The sequence below is a fragment of the Oryzias latipes genome, chromosome 7 (assembly GCF_002234675.1).
Source record: "Oryzias latipes chromosome 7, ASM223467v1".
Classification (NCBI taxonomy): Eukaryota; Metazoa; Chordata; class Actinopteri; order Beloniformes; family Adrianichthyidae; genus Oryzias; species Oryzias latipes.
Genome location: NC_019865.2, coordinates 9,818,659 through 9,840,419, shown reverse-complemented (window position 1 = coordinate 9,840,419; position 21,761 = coordinate 9,818,659). Strand labels below are relative to the sequence as shown.

Here is a 21,761-nt window from a genome sequence, read left to right as displayed (position 1 = left end):
TGCCCAGAGTTTCTGACCAATCAAAAGCTACAAACGACGTTGCATCGGTAATCAACGCGCTTTATGATTGGAAGTTGGAGGGAGATGGGCGTGCTTTGGCTTTTCAGTGAAGTTAGATGGAGAAGAACCAGGAAGAAGAGCGAATCTGAAGAAGAGTGTTAAGCGTATAACCTGTCTGACTGTCAGTTTAAGACATTTTATCGACTGTTTCTTCACCCAAACGCGATGGCTGAGTAAGTTTATTCGAGTTTTCTATTTTGAATATATGCTATAGACGTGGGGGTGGTAGCGTTTTAAACGGCCGTTTGTCAGTTTGTAGGCCTCTGGAGTTATAACTACAATAACTTTGTTGTATTATTATTACATAACTAAATTGTTTTTTAACGAAGTATATAGTTAATTCATTCTATTTCCATTTAACCCCCCTAAGAAAAAGAAATATCGATGTAGTCGCTATGGATTCTGGGAAATGAAGTACATTTTTAAAGTAGATTCAATTATGAATACTTTAGCATGTACGGCTGTGTGCCTAATCTTTAGAACGCTTTTGTAGTCAGAGTTTTGAGTCCTGACAGTAAACGTGCTCGCTCCTGGTTTCACAGGGCTGACATTGCTCTGATTGGCCTGGCTGTCATGGGCCAGAACCTCATCATGAACATGAATGACCATGGTTTTGTGGTAAGACCATGGCTTCCTATGTTTTCCCATCTTCCTTGGTGAAGAAAGAAGATTTCTTTTCAGTCTGTCAAATCTCTGTTGTAGGTTTGCGCCTACAACCGTACCGTGTCCAAAGTGCACGACTTCCTAAATAATGAGGCTAAAGGCTCCAAGGTGGTCGGAGCCGAGTCCCTGGAAGACATGGTGTCCAAGCTGAAGAAGCCCAGGAGGATCATCCTGCTGGTCAAGGCTGGACAAGCGGTGGACGACTTCATAGACAAGCTGGTCAGTGGGTTGTACCAGTTTTAGGAAACCCAAACGTGTAGATGTGCAGATTTCAAACATTTCTTTTATTTCTCAGGTTCCACTTCTGGATGCTGGCGACATCATCATCGATGGTGGCAACTCTGAATACAGAGACACAACAGTAAGCCTTTTGAGAGCCACGGTTTGGTGTTTAAAATCTTTTTCCTGAGGTTGTCTCCACAGTTTTGCTTTGTTTTTGTCACCCAGCGGCGGTGTCAGAGTCTAAAAGAGAAAGGCTTGTTGTTTGTCGGCAGTGGAGTGAGTGGTGGCGAGGAGGGCGCACGTTACGGACCCTCACTCATGCCAGGAGGACATAAAGAGGCCTGGTACATCATGGATAATTGTGTGAAATAAAAACAAGGTTGGAATAACTTCATGTCTGACTATCTACTTGTATATTCTTTAAGGCCCCACATTAAGGACATCTTCCAGAGCATTTCTGCTAAAGTTGGGACAGGAGAGCCTTGCTGTGACTGGGTCAGTGCTAAAGCTTTGCTGATTTTGATGAAAAGGCTAGTTTGATACCTCGACAAGTTTCAGGACTGTTTGATTCCGGGGCAGGTTGGAGATGAGGGTGCGGGGCATTTTGTGAAAATGGTCCACAATGGCATTGAGTATGGAGACATGCAGCTGATCTGTGAGGCCTACCACCTAATGAAGGATGTTCTGGGGATGGATCACGATGAGATGGGACAGGTGAGTGTGACCCCCCTCCACCAAGGTAAAAAAAATAAAAATCCAAGTGGAGCAGCGCGACTAACTGAATTTCATCTTCAAATGTTAACACAACCAGGCATTTGAGAGCTGGAACAAGACAGAGCTGGACTCCTTCCTCATTGAGATCACCGCAAACATCCTCAAATACAGGGACAGCGATGGCAAACACCTGCTGCCGAAGATCAGAGACAGTGCCGGACAGAAAGGAACAGGGAAGTGGACGGCCATTTCTGCCCTGGAATACGGCACGCCCGTCACTTTGATTGGTAAGAGGAAGGAATGCAGCTGTAGACAAGGAAGTAGCTTTTTTTTTTTCTTTTTCTTCTGTCTTCTTTCAGTGACAGCTGCATTTATGATCCAGATTCCCAAATACAATAAGTCACGCCCGTTTGGGTTTCACAGTTAGTCAGGGATTGGATTTGTTGTTAGCTAACAAAGCAGCTGGTAAGCTTGGTCTCAGAGGTGTGATCAGTTCAGTGCAGCGTCTAAGAAGATTGAAGGCTTTTCTGATAGTCTGCTCATCTTAAGTGACGCAAGAAGGATTTGGTTTCAGTCTCTGTGTGGGACAAACAAGAAGCAACAATATTGTTCATCTCATGTTACATGTGTCCACCAGAGCTTTACATGAAGTTTATTGTAGATGTTTTCTTACATAATAATTGCCCCGCAGCAGTTCTGGACTGCAGAGACCAGATTGTTTTAGGAATTTTTCTTTCTAACTGCGCCTTTGAGCAAACATTTTGCCCTCACCACATCCTAAAAAACGTACCAGAATTTCCATGTTTTTACTACCCGTCAAAAATAAATTTTTTGACATGGTGAACAACTTCATTAAAAGCAATTGATAAGCCAAAATATCTTATGGGTCTGAAAAAATGCTTAAAATCAAGTAACGAACCAAAACACACGTGTCAGGATATCCAAAGGAAGTTTTGAAAATGATATATATATATCACATGTAGTATCATCTATGGTTTTGAGTTTGAGTTTGTAGATTTAAGCCTAACATGGCGAGCATACAAAAGCGGCGCTCCCCTGTTGTTTGTTTCTTTTTGCCAGAATATTATGAAAATTGAATAAGTGAATCGTTTGCTCCACCAGAACAAAACGATATGAATATATTAGGATTGTCAGCGGGGTTAACACAAGGAAATCCAAAAGTTGACTTTTGCCAATCCTTTACAAAATTACACAGACCTGTTCGCCATCCCCAGGCAACCAAACAATAAAATAGTTGTTATGGAGCTAAAACCAACTGAAAATCAGCCATTTAAAAAAATAAAATGTTTTTAAAAAGGGTGTAAAGCAGCCAGTGAAGGCAGGTTAAAAAAAGGGGGGGGGGGGTAATGGGGGGAGCGCCACACAGCGCTGCTCACAGCTTCAATCTGGAATTGAATTGATTGAATTTAGCCTGTTTAGTCCCTGTCAAAGCTGCAGATTGAGCAACCTCCTCATGAAAGGCCGCATTGTTTCATTGTGGACCGTCCTCCAGCAGATTTGCTGAAATCCTCTCTGTTCATTTTTTTTTTTTTTTTTGCAAGTCATGCTGACCGGACAGGTTTTCCTTACTCATGAAACAAAAGAAACATCTTTTCCATAAAGGTTTGGCAACTAGCAAGTCGTGGTCTAGAGGTGACTCATCTGTTTGAAAATGAAATCAGCAGTGCTGAGTCATGCCGACCTGTGGACATTGACCTTTGGAGAACAGTGTTGCTGCACAGCTTCATAATTTAAAGTGGGGGATTTTGGAACATTTCCTAAAACACATTTCCCTTTTTCTTTTTCTCCTTGCCTTTTTTCTTCCCTCTGTCATGCTTTAGGAGAAGCTGTCTTCGCCAGATGCTTGTCATCTCTGAAGGAGGAGAGAGTGGAGGCCAGCCGCAGCCTCTCAGGGCCCCAGGGGGTTAAATTCAGCGGCAACAAAGCTTCCTTCCTGGAGGACATCAGAAAGGTAAAGCATCCAGGGAACATACACTTTGTTTAAGGAAAAAGGCCTTAAAGACCCACTCCCATCATCTTTTGATCTATGCGACAAGTGTTTGGGTTGGCTGTAGTTTCCAGGCATCCAAATATTTGTCCCTGATTGATAAAACAGTAGCTGTCCATCAGCACTTCATACAACTTTCTCTAAAAAATCTGATTGTCTCAATTTGAAGTTGAAACCGCAGCTGTGCAGTAACGTCTCTGCATTTCTGAAATGCGTCTCTTTTTTGTTTGTCCAGGCTCTTTACGCCTCCAAGATCATTTCTTACGCTCAGGGCTTCATGCTGCTGCGGCAGGCGGCCAAGGAGTTCAGCTGGTCGCTGAACTACGGCGCCATCGCTCTGATGTGGAGGGGCGGCTGCATCATCCGGAGGTACAGCAGACGTGCCGCATACTTGCTTCATGCCTGACTTGTGCAAAGTTCTTCAGCACCGATGTTGAAAATGAAGTTGGGTAGTAAGACGAAACCGTTTCTGAGAAAGCAGAAGTTTTTCTCCATTTCTTTTACTGTCAGTTTTTGTTGGTTAAGTTTTCTTTTTGCAAAACGTCGGTTCTGGAAGAAAAAAAAAGTAACGTAGAGGAATAGAAGATGGTGTCTTTATCCATTAGGGCTCTACATACGTTGTTTGCCAAAAAAAAAAAGGATTTTTCAGAGAAGTCAGTTTCGGTTTTATTTGCACCTTAGACATGTAGGGCCCTTGGTAGGGGGGGTGCTTGGACATCACTGCCAGCAAGCAGCGGATGTCCTCCTAGCACCCTACCCGCCAATTTTAACTGCACCTTAGACATTTAGGGCCCCTTGGTGGGGAGGGTGAGGGGACGTCACTGTGAGTAATCAGGAGATGTCCCCTTAGTGCCCTACCCGCCAATTTTAACCGCACCCCCCTTAGTACACACACCCCTCCCCCCTCAATATATACATCCCAACATAAACACACACACATGCACACACCCACCCTTTCAAACACACATACACGCACACACATTTTGCAAGGAAGGTGGGACCTGGGTCCGTCTGTCCCCTGCCTCTTCCCTGGTGGGGGGTACGGGCCCCTTTGCAGCGGCGGCCGTGTCCCCGGGGTGCCGGCTTCCTGGGCCCGGTGGTGCTCTCTCCGCGCGGTGGGGGGGTTCACATTACATCTGAGCTGGGGGTGTCTGGTCCCTGGGGGGTGGGTTCTGGTCCTTGCTCCTGAGTGCTGGGCCCCGCCAAATTTCCAACTGTGGCCGAACCTGGTCGGGCCATATTTACAACACCCCTTGTGGGCCCTCTTTTTTCCCCGGGGTTCCCCCCTCCTGGGCGGGGGCGGCGGGCCCCTGCCTCGCTCCTCCCTGGACCAACCGTGGGCCGGGCGGGTGGCTGCCTGGAGTGCGGAGCGGGTCTCCCTTGGGGGGTCCTGGCTCGTACCTGGGGTTGGGGCGGGGGGATGCCCGGAACTCCTGGGTGGTGGTGGGGTGCTCGTTTGGGGCTGTGGGCGTCCTTCTCCGGTGGGGCCCTGCGTTGGGTTCTCCCGGCGCGGCGGGGGGGCTGCTCTCCTGGTTGGGCTGGGGCGGCGCTCTCTTTCCCTCCGTGCGTCCCTGGCCTCTGGCTCTGGGGGCCTTGCGGCGGCCCTGCTGGCCCTGGCCTGGGTGGCGGGCTTGGTCGCCCGGGCGGCGGTTGTTCCCTGCCGGTTCCCGTGTAGCGTTGGGGGGATTCCGGCTGCCGCTGCTGCTGCGGTGGGGGTCTTGGGGTGGGGATGGCTGGGCACTCTCCCTCCTTCTTTTCACGTTCCACCATCCATTTTAGAAGAACATAAACACTCACCTGAGCACTGGTGTTAGCTCACCTTTGCACTAACAGTTTGCATGATTGAATGACTGAAATATTTCACACTAGTTGGTTTTAAGGCATAAGTATGCGTGTGAACACTATCTGTTTTGTGTACATGTCGACAGGTGGACATTTTTGCAGCTAGCAGGTGTGTTTATAACATTTGAGTGTGTGTGGACAGGCTCCGCCCCTTTTTTTTCTTTTTTTTTTCTACATTTGAACCTTACCATAATGATTAACAACCAGTAAACTTGTTGCTTTATGCTGCTTCATGGTCTTATCCCCCTTCCCCTCCTATTATCACCCCCTACCCCCCCTCTCTCTAACGTCCCTCTCTCTTCTTCCCCTCTTTCCTTTTCCGTCCGGTCCAACACCAAAGATTTTCAGACATGATTGAAATTAATAAAGTTTGGCCTCAATTACAAAAGGGGTTTATTCAGACGTACCTTTGGTTTGTCTGAAGATTAATAACCCCTCTTGTTAAAGTAAAATATGTCCAACACAAGAGGCCCTCACCTCTCATCTGTCTGCCCAGCTGTTGGACAGGACAAGTTGAAAAAAAAAGAAGAAAAAAAAAAAAAGAAGAGAAGTCAGATTGAGAACGGTATGAGGAAAGACCGATTGTGACACTGGTCTGCTTTGTGCAATCTGTGGAAAAATGTCTAAATCTTTGTCAAATAAAAGCTCAGTGACATGAAACCAACCACTTTTCCACTGAGCTATCTGGAGGAGAATCTATACTGAAATGCATCACTTCTCTTCATCTCTTCGCCAGCGTCTTCCTCGGGAAAATCAAAGAAGCTTTCGACAGAGACGGAGACCTGCAGAACTTGCTGCTGGATCATTTCTTCAGTAAAGCAGTGCAAGACTGTCAGGTACGAGGAATAAGGAAGTGGCTAAACCTGTAACAGCGACATTGGCAAAGACACAAAGCCGCTTGTTTCTTCATTTTGCAGAAAGAAGGGAAATAAAGCCACACAGACTTTGAGCTTAGATGTTTGCGGCCTGAGGCCGCACAGACTTATCAAGTCAAACTGACCAATTTCCAAATTTTGCTGGAAAGATTAGAAACATTTCTCTAAAGTGCTACCAGTGGCTGCGGCGGTTAGGCAAATGCCTTTATCTGCCTACAGAAAAATAACCATTCAGTTTATTAATCACATGATCAGATGATACACGAAAGCAGAGATTTTTAATGGGTTGAGTGTCTGGCTTTAGGAGTCGTGGCGCAGGACGGTCGGCACCGGCGTCCAGCACGGCATTCCCATGCCCTGCTTCACCACTGCCCTGTCCTTCTATGACGGCTACAGACACGACATGCTCCCCGCCAACCTGCTCCAGGTAAGAAAACGTCACCACCTGCAGAGCTTCAGCACAAAATGACAAATAAGTGCTGTGCAGTTTTTCTAGAATTTAAATATTCAGAACTGAAATCCGATTTGTTTCTCTTTTAGGCCCAGAGGGATTACTTTGGAGCTCACACGTATGAGCTCCTGTCAAAACCCGGTCATTTCATCCACACCAACTGGACAGGCCACGGTGGAAACGTGTCCTCGTCCTCCTACAACGCCTGAAGACATTCAAAAACAAAATAGAAGATTATGGACCAAGTGACATGCCTTAGAAAGAGGACAGCGGTCCACTTGTGGAACCATCTGGCCCAGCAAAGACCCATACGCAGCTCCCTACTCCTCTCAGAGACTTGTAGTTTCTCCAGATGACGTGTTAAACTCTGTCTTGTGTTTTGACGTAGCTGCATTTGTAAGAGAGGAAAGTGTGGGCTTAGTTTGGATCTGAGGCTGAAGTTCACCTGTTGTGTTGAGGACAGGCTTCACAGAATCAACACTGGATTAAGGTGAAATGTTGTGCTGCAGTAGACTAAATAAAGATTTCAATCCCTTTAAATTTAGCTCGTCCTTACTCTGTATGAGGTTTAAACAAGACCCGGGGGTATGTTTGTCTGTGGCCTTAAACTACAACACGTTTAGGAAAAGAAGTGAGGGAGATGAAGTCTAAGAATAAAATGTGAACACATTAGGAATACAGCAATTCACTTTCCACACAATTCAGTTAATGGTGTAACAAATGGTTTGGTTTTAGACTCAGAATTGATGCATCCTAGTTGACATCATTAGTCTAACACCTTATCTAAAGCAAAGAAGAGCTGTTTAGCCAAAGAACATACTTATTCCTGTAACTGAACCTAAATTAGTAATAGATCATATGCAAACAATACTTCAATTTTATTTGTTTGCCCAATATTACAACCTAGTCATCTCAATGGGCTTCATACCGGTAATTGTATAAGAACATGAAATCATAGTCATCAGTCATAGAATTCAGTAGGTAATGACTAAACCAAACAGACCAAGCTAAACTGGTCGTCCCTGCCCTTAGACGGACAGGCGATGTACCAGAACTCTTAGAGAAGAATTAGCTTATCTAACTCTACAACTACATGTTTAACTAGTGTAACAGATGAACTTCATCCAGATGGAGTTGGGGCACAGCTGAGGGCGCGAGACGAGCCAGAGGTGAGGACCAAATACAGACACAGGATCAGAGACGAGCCAACTGGTATCTGGAATCACTCCTGTTCTCCCTAAAGGGGAGTGTGAAAGAGGGACGACATATGAATCACACTGCACCAAACAGAGGCATGGAGAACTAAATGATACATAAATGATGAAGAATAGAGGAGAGAAGTAGATGAGAATAGTGGACAGAACCCCAGTGCACTACACTTTCCTCAATTTTTAACTTCTAGCAGCCTAACAACTGTTATTGTTATTGAATTTAATTCAAACATGTCAAATGTAAGTTGCATGCACAATGGTACTTATAGTGGATAATTACAACAATAATAGGAAATCTACCTTTTAGCACAACAATATTAATACAATATAGTATTAATCTAAATAGGGGGAATGGGTCGTCCAGGCCCAGTTTATGAAACAATCTTACCTGCTCGGATCTGTGGATAAATATGTATAATGGATGTAATGAAGATTATAATTAGTCCCCCAAACTTCATTACAGTAGGTGAGGTAGGGGGAGCAGTACATTAAATATTCTCTGATTACTTGCTAGTCTGGCAATAAGACTGTCCTACTTTAATGCACATGTTCATCAGAGACAGGGATGTGTTTGCAGGAATTGTCCAGCAGGTGGATCTGAATCGACAACACAAAGGAAGATCTAGTTTGATCTTCTTAAATCTAAACAGGTGTTACCTCATGAGCCCCAACCCTATTGAAAGAATTCAGCTGACAATCACCTCACCTCTGTGTCCATCACCCCTTCAAATAAAACAAAGAATATTCTGGGAATAAACCATAGACTATGGAATAAACAGATTTGTTTGTTTTCTGAATTCACATTAATTCAACGTTTGTTGTCGACTGGGTGTAAATCCTTATGCCTGAATTTTATACATTTACTACTTAAACTTTACAGCATGAAGTCCTGCATGAAAACTAAAGCTATGCTGAATAACTTTAAACAATCTGAACACAGCTGGAAAGCATTCGCTTCTGTTTAATTATTGTAGGTTTGACTTTGTCAGTGAGGTTTTCAGTGAGTTTCTGATGAAAGTGTGAACTTAGATGTCATGCAGATCAAGACGGTTGCAGCTGTTCCAGCACCTGCTGCTGGGCAGAGGAACAGAGACCGTGGAAAAGGGCTGCGGTGGCTTTAGTGACGGCCATATTGACAACAGTAGGAGGCTTTTCTCAAAGGTCATTGTGTTTGACTCTCAGGGGAAACTGAAAATAAACCTGTCGTTAGGATGCTTCAGTCTGAAGCCTTAAAATGAAGCACAGGAAGACAGAGACCTGCAGACACCAAAGAAACTTATTTTATATCTATAATTAAAAGCATCAATAAAACTCAAGAAGAACACAGAACCGCGCTTCTATGGGTCTAAACCAGGGGTCTACAACCCGAGAATGCAACCCCTCCATTGTGGCTGTCTGGTTAAAGTAAGAATAAAAGTTTTACTTTATAAAGTACTTTTAAAAGGTAAAAAGTGAGTAGCAGTAACTAAAGTAGTAAAAAAAAACCTCAAATCTTATTCAACTCCTTCACGAAAAGTTGCAGGACAGTCAAATTAAAGCATTTTAACAGATTTTTGAGCACCGCATACCACAGAAAATCAATTGGTCAGTAAGCACCACCACAATTAAGGTGCACCGGATTTTAAGGCAGATTTGCTATTCTTGAACATATAGGATTTTAAGTGTGCTCTAAAAATACGGTAACGATCACTTCACTAGCTCTGATTTATTTTGGTATGTTGGATTTAGAAATTTCTTTTTGAGATGCACCACAAATGGTTAAATAAACTGTGTTTTTTGTAATCTGACATTACACTACCTATTTGCTGCATTGATACTAGGTGACACAGGATGTATTTTATTTTGAAAGGAAGTCATGTGAGCCTCTGTTAATTACGTCATAAACTGTTTCATGTTTTTTTGAGAATCCTTTTCCTATGTATGTTTTATTCATGCAAAAAACAAGTTTTTTTTTTTTTTTTTTTACACAAATAATAGTAACAACAGCATAAATACAAAGCAGTGTCCTGTTTTTGTAACCCTTGTGCTATCCTAGGCACTTTAACCTTGGGAGTTGGGTCATCTAGACCCACTAGACAGTGCCCTGAACCTTTTTTCTTCAATGATTTGTGATCTTCACTGGTGTCCATGGATTACATGGAATCTTTCCACCTTTATCATGGTAGGGAGAACATGTCAAAGTAAGGGTGGGGTCATCTAAGATAGCACAAGGGTTAAGGGGTGAAGTGAGACTTTGCGGCTCCTGCTGGGTTGTGGTCAGTGATAAATTGACCCAAATGATTCTATAAGATGCTTTACTGAACTAATTCTTTGCTTTCCAGAGAACATGGATTTTTTTGGATTGCCTGTCCGAGTTTCCAAGAAGTCTCTTCTGTTAAGATTTTTATGCTCACTGTGACTCCAACACATTATCTGCATAACAAGCGCACATATTTAACCCCACATAGTCATTTTTGACGGTAATTATATTTTAGATAACACTTTTATTAACCTCAGTAATGATTAGTTACTTTAGAAGTTACTTTTTTTCCCTTGGCCTTCAAATGTTTGTTCAGTCTTCTCACCCAGCTGTTAAAGTTTTGCAATAAACAGGCTCAAGGAGATGTTTAAGAGTTAATGGTCAGCTACTGGGTTTTAGGATTAACTCGACTTCAGGCTAAATTTGCAGGAATGTCCTCTGGAAACTTAACGCGGTCTTTTAGAGGCTTAGGAAAGGCTATAAGGGAGTGTTTATGGAGTACCTGAATGTTTACCCCTCATAAGAACTCTAGGATGTATACATTTTTAACTTCAAGGTTCATTTCTTTCTTTTATCAAAGTATTGTTTTAGATAGATGACATTCAAACATCCTACATAATGCACTAAGTTTCTCTTCTAAATTATTACCCGTTTTAAACAATTATTTGTACAAAGGAAAACAATGATAAAATAACCTCAACTCAAAATAAAATGTATACCAAAAAACTGTTTAATATAATGAAGCAGAATGTCACACAGGAATAACGCTGAACTTTTGAATGAAGAGCTCAGATAAAAAGTTTTTCTTGCAGTGAGAGACCACAGATATAGAAAAACCTCAAAAACTTTATTTCACAATTCAACACGTACTTTTTAAAACAGATTAATACTGTTGTAGCATCACTTCAGGTTACACTAAAAATTTAACCACAGTAGCAACCAAATGGTTGCCATGTTCAAAACAAAATATCAGCGAAGGAGAAAGAAGAGAAAATGTAGTTTTTTTTGTTTTGTTTGAGCTAATAAACAAAAAAGGTTTTTAGTCCCGATTGTTCAGGAAAAAACAAAACAAAACAAAAAAAGCTCAGTTGATTATGATCCAGTTTGAGCCCAGCTAAATTTGGTGATCCGAGGATTCTTGCTATTGAGATGATGAAGATCCTTTTCAGGATAGGCTTTCATCTTCCATGCAACTGACTCCCACCTCCATTCAGAAGAAAACCTGGTCTTTCCATGTCCGAGGCCCCTATACATGTAAATTAAAGTGTTTGCAGTTCAATAAAAGTCAAAAAGAAATCATTATCAAGAGTATCATCACCTAGTCAAACTCAGTTTTTATTTCAGACTTCCCTTTAATTCACAAAACATAGAAAAAGCATTCATAACCACTTCAAACACAAACTTTCAATGGGAGCTTGTCAAACATTCATCACATCGCCTCTCAGCTCACCAGCTGTGTTTCTGCCTCACAAACGTCAATAACAAAGTCACGTCTTCACACTGAGAGGGTGGTAACAAGGAGAAAAAGCACACAACCAGACACATTCACAGCAAACAGGAGGAGCTCTACTAAAGGATACAAATATTTAGAGTACTTGACATTTCACTGTGACTCTAAAAAGAATAATGAAAATGATAGCAGAAAATGGAGAGCTTAGGATCTTCAATGCAAGAAATGTCCTTGTGACAGTCACTGGGAACACACTCGCACTGGATTCTTCCTCTCACACTCGCATCACGCCACAGGATCTTCAACTCTTGCAGGCATTTGTTGCTTTCAAAAAAACCAAAAAAAAAAGACCTTGCACAAACCGCTCTTCTCACACGTGCTTTCGTTCAGCTTCTTCTCCTGTTTCCTCTCGCTCACTCAGTCCATCACCAATCCCACTCACTGAGCTACAACATTTCTTTAACCAAAAGGCAAGCGGAGAGAAACGAAACAAAAAAACAAAACACACCCACCGTCTAAAACAGTATATGCAGGGTGACGTTGTGTTCTTGGATGACAAAGCATTTACACATGGGAGGAGGGGGACTGATACTGAGACCTGCCGAACATCTGCGTCGCCAAAGACGCGATGCCTCCCGGGAAATTGCGAAAAAGTTGGTGAACTGCAGAAGAGACGTCCATGAAGAGTTTTCCAAAAACGATCAAAGGAAAAAGAATCAAATGCTCAAACATACATTTTCATATCAAGGCCAGTTCACAACAGGCTCTAACAGGGGGTTTGAGGTACTCATGCAATCTTGTAAATCAGTATGGTCCATGCGTAATCATCGTGGTGTAAAAATAATGTCACCAACAAAACCATTTTGGGGAGATTCACTTAAACTAAGCATTTCGCTCATTCAATGCATAACTACCCAGACAGTTTTTACTATATATTTTCCATTTAATAAAATAAAAGGCAGTGTATGATTTTTTTTTTTTTAATTTTAAATAAGATATCATTCTCCCCTGAAGGTATACTTACCATATTAGGCTAACAGCAACATAAAAGGTCAACTTGAGGCCTTCTACATTCCCCAACTAGATGACTTTGACTCCATAGACGTGCCAAACCCAGAGCTGAAGCCACTGCTGGAGGCGTTGTTATTGCCTGCAGGCCAACCGAGGCTAGCTGAGCTGGGGCTGCTGTAACTCGTACTTGCAGAGCTGTAAGTCTGATCTCGGGTGGTCGTGGCTGTCCCTGACGTTGTTGTCAGACCCTGCTGGTTAGCTAGCATGCCCATCATTCCCCAACTGCTTTGAAGAGCTGCCTGAGCAGCTGCCACCATTGCTGGGTTAAGACCCAGAGCCCCAAAGTTAACTCCTCCACTGCCGCTGCTTAGCCCCCCTCGATTACTGCCGTAGCCCTGACCAAACCCACCAACCCCAAACCGCCCTCGATCCATCATTTGCCTACTATTATTGTGCTTGGGCTCAGCGTTGGAGATGTGAACGCTGACACCCTTGATGATCAAGTCTTCTCCACACAAGGCCTGGGCAACCTGAAACAACCCAACAGGATGGATCAATCCGATATTGATGGATATCAAAGATACTTGAAAGGATTTGCCTATTTACAGCTAAAATTCCTTTTTGTTTGTAAGAAGAAAAAAAAAGTTTTGAAAAATGGTGACGCCTACCTGATCATCAGCAAACGTGACAAAAGCGAATGCACGGAAAGGTTTGGGAATGAAGACGTCGGTGACTTCACCATACTGCATAAAGTACTGCCTCAACTCATCAGGCGTCATGTCTTCTGTGCAGCGGCCAACAAATATTTTGCGGCTGCGCATGGGCTCATCGGGACAAACCTGAGAGGAAACATAAAATGTATTTATTAAAAGAAACTATTTAAAAGTGGAAGCAAGAATCTAAATTGTTGGTTTTATGGTTTAAGGCAGATGCTTTTTTGTGATTGTGTGGCGAGTTTGTAAGCTAAGACAAAAATGCATACGTTTTTGTTTTTTTAAAAGGCTCAATGACTAAATTAACTTATTTTAGTCTTATTTTTTTTAATTTAACAAGGATATAAAACACCTGATTTTTAAACATACAGGCGCTGGCTCATAACTGATGAAGAAGCAGCAATTGTAGGTTTTCATTTTTGCTTACAATTGTTTACAAGAAGCCAAACTCTTCCTTTGTGCTAAAAATTATACAAAAACGCAAGATTTGCTCAACAATAAACCACAGCTATTGTAAATTTATCATCTTTATTTCAAAATAAATGCCAGTAAATTTAAAATGACATTCATATCCTCTTGACTACCAGAGAACAGAAATGTTGTCCAGTCAAACATTTATTTAAATCCACCGAAACCACAATTCCCAAAGGCCCACCCCTTCACGTTTGGTTATTGGCATTGTTGGTAGTCAGGAGGATACAGTCAACTGTCATTTCTGACAGTCTCTTAAATTTTCTACCAAAACTGTTTTTCAGCTTTTATTAAAAAAATACTATCCAAATAGTTTAGCATTGTTCTATAAGATGTAATCTCTAAAGGTGTCATCTATAGAAGTGTATTTATCTGTACATTCATTTTACAAGATTCTAAATAAGATGGTTGTCATATTGTACCTTTGAGTTCGGAAGTTTGCAGTCACACCATCGTCCATCAATCATGTGTCTCTGAGTGATGACTTTTGTTTGTGTCTCATAGTCAGCAAACCGAACAAACCCAAAACCTTTAGAGTTCCCAGTTTTTGCGTCCCTCTTCACCTAGATAGTAGTAGTAACAAGAGTAGTATAATCAACCATTTCAGATGTAAACATAACAATTAAATAGAAAAAGAAAGAGATTGTACATCAATACCTGTACCATGATGACCTCCCCAAAAGTACTGAAATAATCCTTCAGGTCTTGCTCTGTTGTTTTCCATGGCAACCCAAGGACAATGAGATCTGACGTTTTCTGAAAGCCTCTTTTAACTTTTACAGCTGAGGCAGCATCTATTTCCTCCATCTTTCTTTTGTTATCTGTGAGGGATAAAAACGCATCTCCAGTCAAAATAGAGAGATGTCTGGGACGGAAGCAGACCCAAGAGGAAAGAGGTCGTTTTGAAGTTCTTTCCTCTCTTGACATGACATCAACATCAGGTGTACAACTGGAGAGTGGCGGAAGACTCTTGACTAACCTTTGGGATAATTGACGACATAGACTAGGTTTCCCCATTCGTTCTCGGGCGCATGCAGAACTCCTTCAACGAGCCGGACCCCCCTCATACATTGGGACTCTGGGTTTCTGTACCGCAGCCCGCAAGCCCCTGGGAACTGAGCAGCTACCGATGACAGCAAAACAGTACCATCGTCTTCCGAGGGGATCTCCATAGGCTCTTCATTTTCATCTTCGGCCACCCGAATATACAACTCTGACATGGTGTCCAGAGCTGCGAAACGTGGCTCCAGCTAAAACAAGTGAACCACGCGAGTTTGATCTTCTTCGCTTGGTGTCGATCTTTGTTCTAGTCTACTCCTAAGTAGGCCGATGAAATGTTCTTACAATCTCAATGAAAGCCTGAGTGAACTATGCGAAGTAGTCCACGTTAGCTTTGAAAAACGTGTGGTCCTGAAAGGCAAATGTTTTCTTGAGAGGAATAGCCACGCGTAAACAAGTTAGCCAGCTAGCTAATGAGCTAACAAGCTCAGGACAACTTAACAAATAAATGGCCGCTCCGTGTACACTGTCACTGAACACACGAGTCGCCGTTTTGTTTATGAGTCCACAGTCGATAAAGTTGTCCCCAAAAATTCATTAAAAAAAGTAGTATTTTTACGCTACAATTATGTACGAAACAATACCAGCTGCACCGAGCTAAACCTAAGCAAGCTAACAAAATGGCTACGGAACGCTCACCGTGTAAAGATGACATCATTTAGTTGGGAGACAGCATTGTCGTTTTTCTCAAGGGATGTCACAAATACAGAAGGAAAATATTATTTTATTATTTTGACTTCAACCAGCCAGTAAGTTGGTATTTTAATTAAATATGCAAGATTAACATTTATTGTTTTTATTTTAAATATATTTTGTGTCATTGTGATGTAGTTTTTTTTAAGTTGCAGTCTTGACACTACCCTGTAAAATACAATTGTGAAGATCCCTCCTCCCCGAAATAGCAGGCTTCCGTTGGGCCCGTTTGAAAGCAAACTCTATTCGACTAAATAGTTATTACATTTTAAATTACTGATTTAAACATAGTAATCTAGTATTATTTATTTGATTTTATCAGTTAGCTGACTTTGAGAAATGTCTTTAAAATTTATTTATTTATTATTATATTTTTCTCTGCAAAAATCGGATTTCCCACTTTATGTACACTTTTTATGGAAACATAATTACATTAAGTGGACACAGTTACGCAGACGAAAGAGAAAAAAATGTTAAACATCACTCATAGACCATTGACAACACGTTAATCTAACATGAATATTTTAGACGAAACGGATCATTTTTCTGAAGCGCATTATTTATGCTGATGATGCATGGGTCGGATGCAACTATTGAAGTTATCTGATAATTTCCGAAAATGATGTTTTAGTGGTCACGTAAATATGCTTAAGAGATATTGTTTAAAAAAACAACACAGTGATATTTTATATTCTTGACACTCTAAGTGCACATTTGGACACGACTTTTAAGAACTGTTACTGTTACTGGCCTTCTTTCGGAGCGCCATCTAGAGGTTATATGGTGAAACTGCATCCACGTTATTCGAAAAAGTTTATACTTGAAGTAAAAATGTTTGTAATTTTAAGTAAAAATCTCCGAAAGCCGTTATCCGCAAGGATAAATAAATCACTGCACCAGTTTTGAATAAACGTCAGTAAATCGATTGCAACACTTCACTTTGGCAGCCGCCTGACCGATTGCTGCAGAAAGAATGTTTTTCTTTCTTGTTCTTCTTCAATCAAAGCCCACTTCTCCTCCTCCTCGTGCTCCATGCTGCTCCCTGACTCCTGTTGCTCAATGTTTGGCCAAACAAATACTGCTCATCTAACTCATCCCATCGTTTGATCCATTAATCCTTTTTATTTGGTGAGTCGTCTCTTTAACGTGCTTTAGATGTTCTAAGGATAATTTTAAGCTAGCGCTGCTGAAGCACCGATTGCCTTTAGTGTATCCAGTAAAGTTTGTCTAGTTGTTGTTCTCTTTGTGGCCGAATGTTGTACTGTTATTGGTAAAGTTTAATGAGTGCAAATTATTTAGTAGTTTATTCCGTTTTTGGGGTTTTCTTATGTTTTTTGATAGTAATGCCATAACGGTCTACGGCATTTCAATTAAATCATTATATTGCTTTAAATTTGAATCACGAAAATATTGAAAATGAATTTTAAATAGTTTTTTTTCCCCCTCTGTCTATTAACTTTAGTGCTTATTGAATCTGGTTACTGTAACAAATAGATGCATTTCATTTTACTCCACTTTTCTGTGAACCTGAAATAATTTGAAATACATTTATTGAATGATTTTTGTTGAGTTTTGACTGTTTTTTAGTGCTTTTTTGTTAATAATCTACCCTTTGATGCTTAAAATAGCAGAGGAAATCTCTGACTTTAATTTATTTAACTCAATTTAGTGTTTTATGTATATCTTTTTAATCCTCAAAGAACTGATAATCATTCAAGATGGGTGACCTCAGCATCATTTTCACAATGGTTGGAAAATTCTCCCTCATGCTTCCTTTTCCCCACTTTTCCTTTTTCTTTGACCCTTTGACTACAATTCTAATCTCAGAAATTTTTTATTCTGAGGATTTTGGATTTTGGACTTGGATCCTCCACAAGACAAAATTATTCTCAACTGAAAGTTAAGAATTTACATTGAATTTTTGGATGCTCTTAGTTCATTCATTCATTCATTCATTCATTCATTCATTCATTCATTCATTCATTCATTCATTCATTCATTCATTCCAATAAAAAAAATTACCTTTGTTTTATTTATTAGGCTGTGTGTCGTTTTTATTTTTATTTTATCTCTTTCTTTCTTTCAACATGTATTGCTGATCTAAGAATTACGACATAGGCTCAATAAAAATTATAAATATAATACATATATTTGCCTTATCTTTCTGATTTATTCACACACGTTGGCTCTAAAACTAGCCTCATTATAGCCTGGACCAGTCAGAATTTCAGCCCTGAAGTGAATTGCAATATCGTCCTCAGGGGTTAAAGCAAAGAAACAAACATCAGCCTCTTGAGAACAGTATTGGGGAGTAACTCACTACAAAAGTAATGAATTATAGTGATATCATTTTCTTGCTGTAACTAAATAATGTAAGGCATTTTGAGTGTTTTACTCCTATGCCCAGTAACTTGTGCTTTACAACAGACGTACCACTCAAACATTAAGCTTTAAAAACAAAATGATTGTGACATAAATGACTGAGCTGAATTTCTTAATTCTTAAGTTTGCATTGGTCCAAACACTTTAATTTCATTTTTGTGTTCCTTCTTGGTGTTTTTAGTCCATTTTTGTCTTTCACAGATCCGTGTTTTTATACTATGTAGATACACTTTTATATTTATTAAGGTTGCTCCTGCAATTGTGCTTTCAATACTTTACTCTATCAAAGTACACAATATTTTTGGTTGTCAACGGCCCTCATATAAACGAGAATTACTGTGGAATATTTTATTTTTTATTTTACTTCTGCATGTCTTTTTTAAAGAAAAAGAAAGTAACCTAAAAGTTATTCAGGATTTGTGTAACTAATTATCATTCCAAATAGTAATATTTGTAAAGTAAGGGATTACTTTAGAAGATTGACAGTATGAGTAATCTGTACTTTATTACAGTTTGAAAGTAACTTGTGCAATGCTGGTTGTGAGAATGTGTGTAAGCCACAACCTTTCTGTCATAGTTTTACCTTAATGCATGTCATTTCAAAATGCTAATACAGATCAATTGCATTATTTACACATTTTCTTGTGTTTTGTTCTTTGAACTGAGGAGTTATCTAAAATATTCATAGCTTAGGACACTCTAGAAGACGGGGCAAAATCTGACTAATTGTGTCACCATTAGCCTTCTGCTTAACCAGAAAGTGCCCAAATAGATGTGTAGATAGTTCTGAATACTCTTGACTATACATGCTTCAATGAAGAGGCTCTAGTAAAATGACCATTAGATCAAATGCTGAGACAGCAAGCATGAGATGGCTTAACCACTACATACCAACTGGGAAGATCTGTTTGACCTTTTTCTTTTTTTGGTCTTTTAAACACAAATTTCTTTACTTTGGTGGCATTTTCTAAAAACAATTAGTTTTATCTCCATAAAATTTGAATGTATTGAAATGATCATTTAAATAAAAGGTTAATTTGACCAATAATCAGACAAAAATCTGGGTAAGTTTTTGTATTTAAATCACCAATAAAACAACTAACACAGCCGGTGTTATAACATTTGCTTTAGGCACAAATAATCTCTTAGCAACATGTTCTTTCTAAGAAATGAACAGAGGACAAATCCATTATATTCTGTTGAGCTTAAGTGACTTGAAAGGTGCCTAGTAAATATAAATTATTAGTAGTAGTAGTATCAATATTATTTCTCTGATGTTATTTACATAAAGTTGAACATTTGTTAACAAGAAAGGCCTTTATAGCACGTATCCACATTTCCTGCTGGATCATTGAACTTTTCACCTGTCGGTCGCCAACACAACAATGTCTTAGGACAACTTTGTTGTTGCTTTGTTCAAGAAAAAGCTTCTAAAATTGGTTTAGTAGATAAGTTATTGTCTCCAAATGGGTCAGGAGGGATCAATGGATTCAGCTGGATTCAGCAAGTTCCTCAAAAAAAAAAAAAAAAACTGGTATGGAGACGTGGGATTTTTGGATGTCAGTCTGATCTAGATCAACACTGATGGGACTGAAGACAAATCAGAGCAGAAGAGATTCTGAAACCCTTTGCCAGCACTTTGCCAGGTTGCCATCTAGTGTTTGTACACGGTATTACACCTGAGATTTACTAGATTAGTGTTTTTGAAAAATGGAAAATGGAGTCTTTCGGCTTAGAAGGTGGTTAGGAGGTCTTTATGCACACAAATAATGGAAGTGACGTGTCAAAAGGCAAAAGAGCACTAACAAGTTAGAGGTTATTGTCAGCTGTCACATGAAGTAAAAAGGCTACAATCCTTTAACTGTAAGTAAAAAAACAACAAAGAAACCATAAGAGTACAATAAAGTATTCAAGATTTTGTAAAAAAATATATGACAAAAAAGTAAAACAAAGAAGTATTTGCTAAATTGTGTTCATTAATATTTTTCAGATCTGACAAGTCAAAATCAACAGTTGGGAAACAATAATTTTGCATTTAATTTAAATAAATAAGTCAGTCAGCACATGGAATTTGCTCAAATTGGTATTTTGACTTAAATGCTTATTTTAACGGTTTATAATTTGCCCAACAGTTTTTTTACTCTATTATCTTCCTAAAACAGCTATGCCGTTGTCATGGAAATGTCCAGAACATGTCTTTGAAGTGTTGTTTTCTGCATAGAATCATTGCAAACATCAGCAGAAGAATTTTTTTCCCCCTAAAACTAAACAATAAGTAGGAATTTTCATTCTGTAAAAAGGTTTTAGATGAACTGTTGACACAAGTTTTGGTAGAGTTGGAAGCAAACATGATATGGAGTTAAAGATAAAACAAAAAACATTGAGCCTAAAACTCAGATGCCGAAATTCTGAAACTCAGAAATGTTAACCCAAAAGTGAAACAAGAGGAAAAGACAAATTAGACCAAATTACTTTAATGCTCATGGTTAGAACCTGCTGACTGTTCAGAGCCGCTTTTGATTGTCATTTTCCTTATAAGTAAGAGTCATCTTCAAGCTCCATCACTAAAAGATCCAGCTTTTCCAGGATGCTGTTCATCCACTCAGTTATCAGATGGTTAGCCTTTTTTTTGTTTCTATTTCATTTATACTGAGGGGTTTCCAGGGGAGAACAGGTCAACTTCTAAAAGGTCAATAAAGTTCAAAGCCCCTAAGTAAATGGCTCATTTTCAACCTATAGATTTGAATTTTTACTTCTGGATCATCAAGTAAACGTGGTAACGGGCTCCTTTTGGTTCAAGACGATGCATCATCAATCCCTGTGATGTTGGTCCTCTTCATCAGAAGATTCTGGCCGGACAGCAGCATCTTCTCTTGCTCTGTGTCATGTGATCAACTCTATGTACAGCTGAAGGAACACAGAAAAACTGCACAGGCGCGTCATTACTAGACATCACTGTGACCACAAGCTTATTCCAGGCTGGTTACTGTCCTCACATTGTTTGTTGTTTAGAAACATTTGACAATTTTTTTTTTTTGTTTGTGCGTAACACAAGACAGATTAAGACAAAAATCAATTTTTGTTTTGTTTTTATTTTGTTTTCTGAAAGGCTTCGTTTTACTTTTTCTGTTTTATTTTCTAAATTTGGATGGTATTTTAATTTTTGTTGACTTTTCTGTCGTGTGTGAGGACTGACTCAAAATCAGACAATATTTTAGAATATTTGGAAACACAGTTAAAACTTTGAAAGATTGAGTCATTTACTGTACATCTCCATGGTCAGAATTTCCATCTTAATTTTCTTGTGTTCACATTTGTTCAAATTCTTGTTACAACTGCTACAAACTTGTGATTTAAAGCCGTCAGAAAATGTTCATTTCTGTTAATGTGACATGCTATGTGTCTGTTTGCAGTTATGCAAGGTGGCACTACTGCCTGTGAAGTTTAATTAGACAAACAAAACACCTTTTGGGTATCTTCCAGGTGTTGCTCAAGGGCAGTAATATCCTGTAATAGGCAGGGACTAAATAAACTAGTTTTTTTTTCCTGCATTGCCCAATAGACTGGAGTGGGAAATCCCGACAGTTGATTAAAGTAATGCCGCCTGTCACAGAAACTTGTGATGTTAAATTGACTTGACGATTTTACAATTTTATATTTTCTTGCTATAAATGTGTTTTTAATTTGGGTATAAAAT

At 39.9% G+C, this 21,761-nt stretch overlaps 2 protein-coding genes across 6 annotated transcripts; one reads left to right on the top strand and one right to left on the bottom strand.

The window, feature by feature from the left end:
• Positions 1-91: 91 nt before the first annotated feature.
• On the top strand, positions 92-7,375 carry pgd (phosphogluconate dehydrogenase). Its single transcript, XM_004070382.2, has 13 exons — positions 92-233; positions 603-678; positions 763-942; positions 1,019-1,084; positions 1,171-1,289; positions 1,371-1,440; positions 1,525-1,659; positions 1,757-1,946; positions 3,501-3,631; positions 3,903-4,036; positions 6,246-6,345; positions 6,689-6,811; positions 6,925-7,375. The coding sequence occupies exons 1-13, from the start codon at positions 226-228 to the stop codon at positions 7,042-7,044; spliced, it is 1,452 nt and encodes a 483-aa protein (XP_004070430.1). The 5' UTR covers positions 92-225; the 3' UTR covers positions 7,045-7,375.
• Positions 7,376-11,111: 3,736 nt separating this feature from the next.
• tardbp (TAR DNA binding protein) lies at positions 11,112-15,640 on the bottom strand. 5 transcript variants are annotated; one of them, XR_908991.2, is made up of 7 exons: positions 14,910-15,640; positions 14,588-14,751; positions 14,353-14,493; positions 13,415-13,585; positions 12,760-13,276; positions 12,248-12,397; positions 11,112-11,531 (listed from the first exon to the last, which is right to left on the bottom strand). XR_908991.2 is itself a non-coding variant. In XM_011476959.2 (6 exons), exons 1-6 carry the CDS (start codon positions 15,148-15,150, stop codon positions 12,300-12,302), a joined length of 900 nt encoding a protein of 299 aa, XP_011475261.1. In that variant the 5' UTR covers positions 15,151-15,640; the 3' UTR covers positions 11,112-12,299. The 5 variants fall into 5 exon arrangements, 2 of the variants coding, with proteins under 2 accessions (XP_011475261.1, XP_023812294.1); XR_908992.2 differs by having other exon boundaries at positions 13,192-13,276; XR_002873520.1 differs by having other exon boundaries at positions 12,248-13,276.
• Between the last annotated feature and the right edge of the window lie 6,121 nt (positions 15,641-21,761).

Excerpts from the sequence above, each read along its gene's own strand:
- pgd (XM_004070382.2), top strand. Across the intron at positions 6,346-6,688 it reads AAGCAGTGCAAGACTGTCAG|GAGTCGTGGCGCAGGACGGT; the intron begins GTACGAGGAATA and ends GTCTGGCTTTAG. Across the intron at positions 6,812-6,924 it reads TCCCCGCCAACCTGCTCCAG|GCCCAGAGGGATTACTTTGG; the intron begins GTAAGAAAACGT and ends TTTCTCTTTTAG.
- tardbp (XM_023956526.1), bottom strand. The coding sequence starts at position 15,150 with ATGTCAGAGTTGTATATTCGGGTGGCCGAAGATGAAAATGAAGAGCCT. Across the intron at positions 14,752-14,909 it reads TGTCGTCAATTATCCCAAAG|ATAACAAAAGAAAGATGGAG; the intron begins GTTAGTCAAGAG and ends TATCCCTCACAG. Across the intron at positions 13,586-14,352 it reads GCAAACTTCCGAACTCAAAG|GTTTGTCCCGATGAGCCCAT; the intron begins GTACAATATGAC and ends GTTTCCTCTCAG.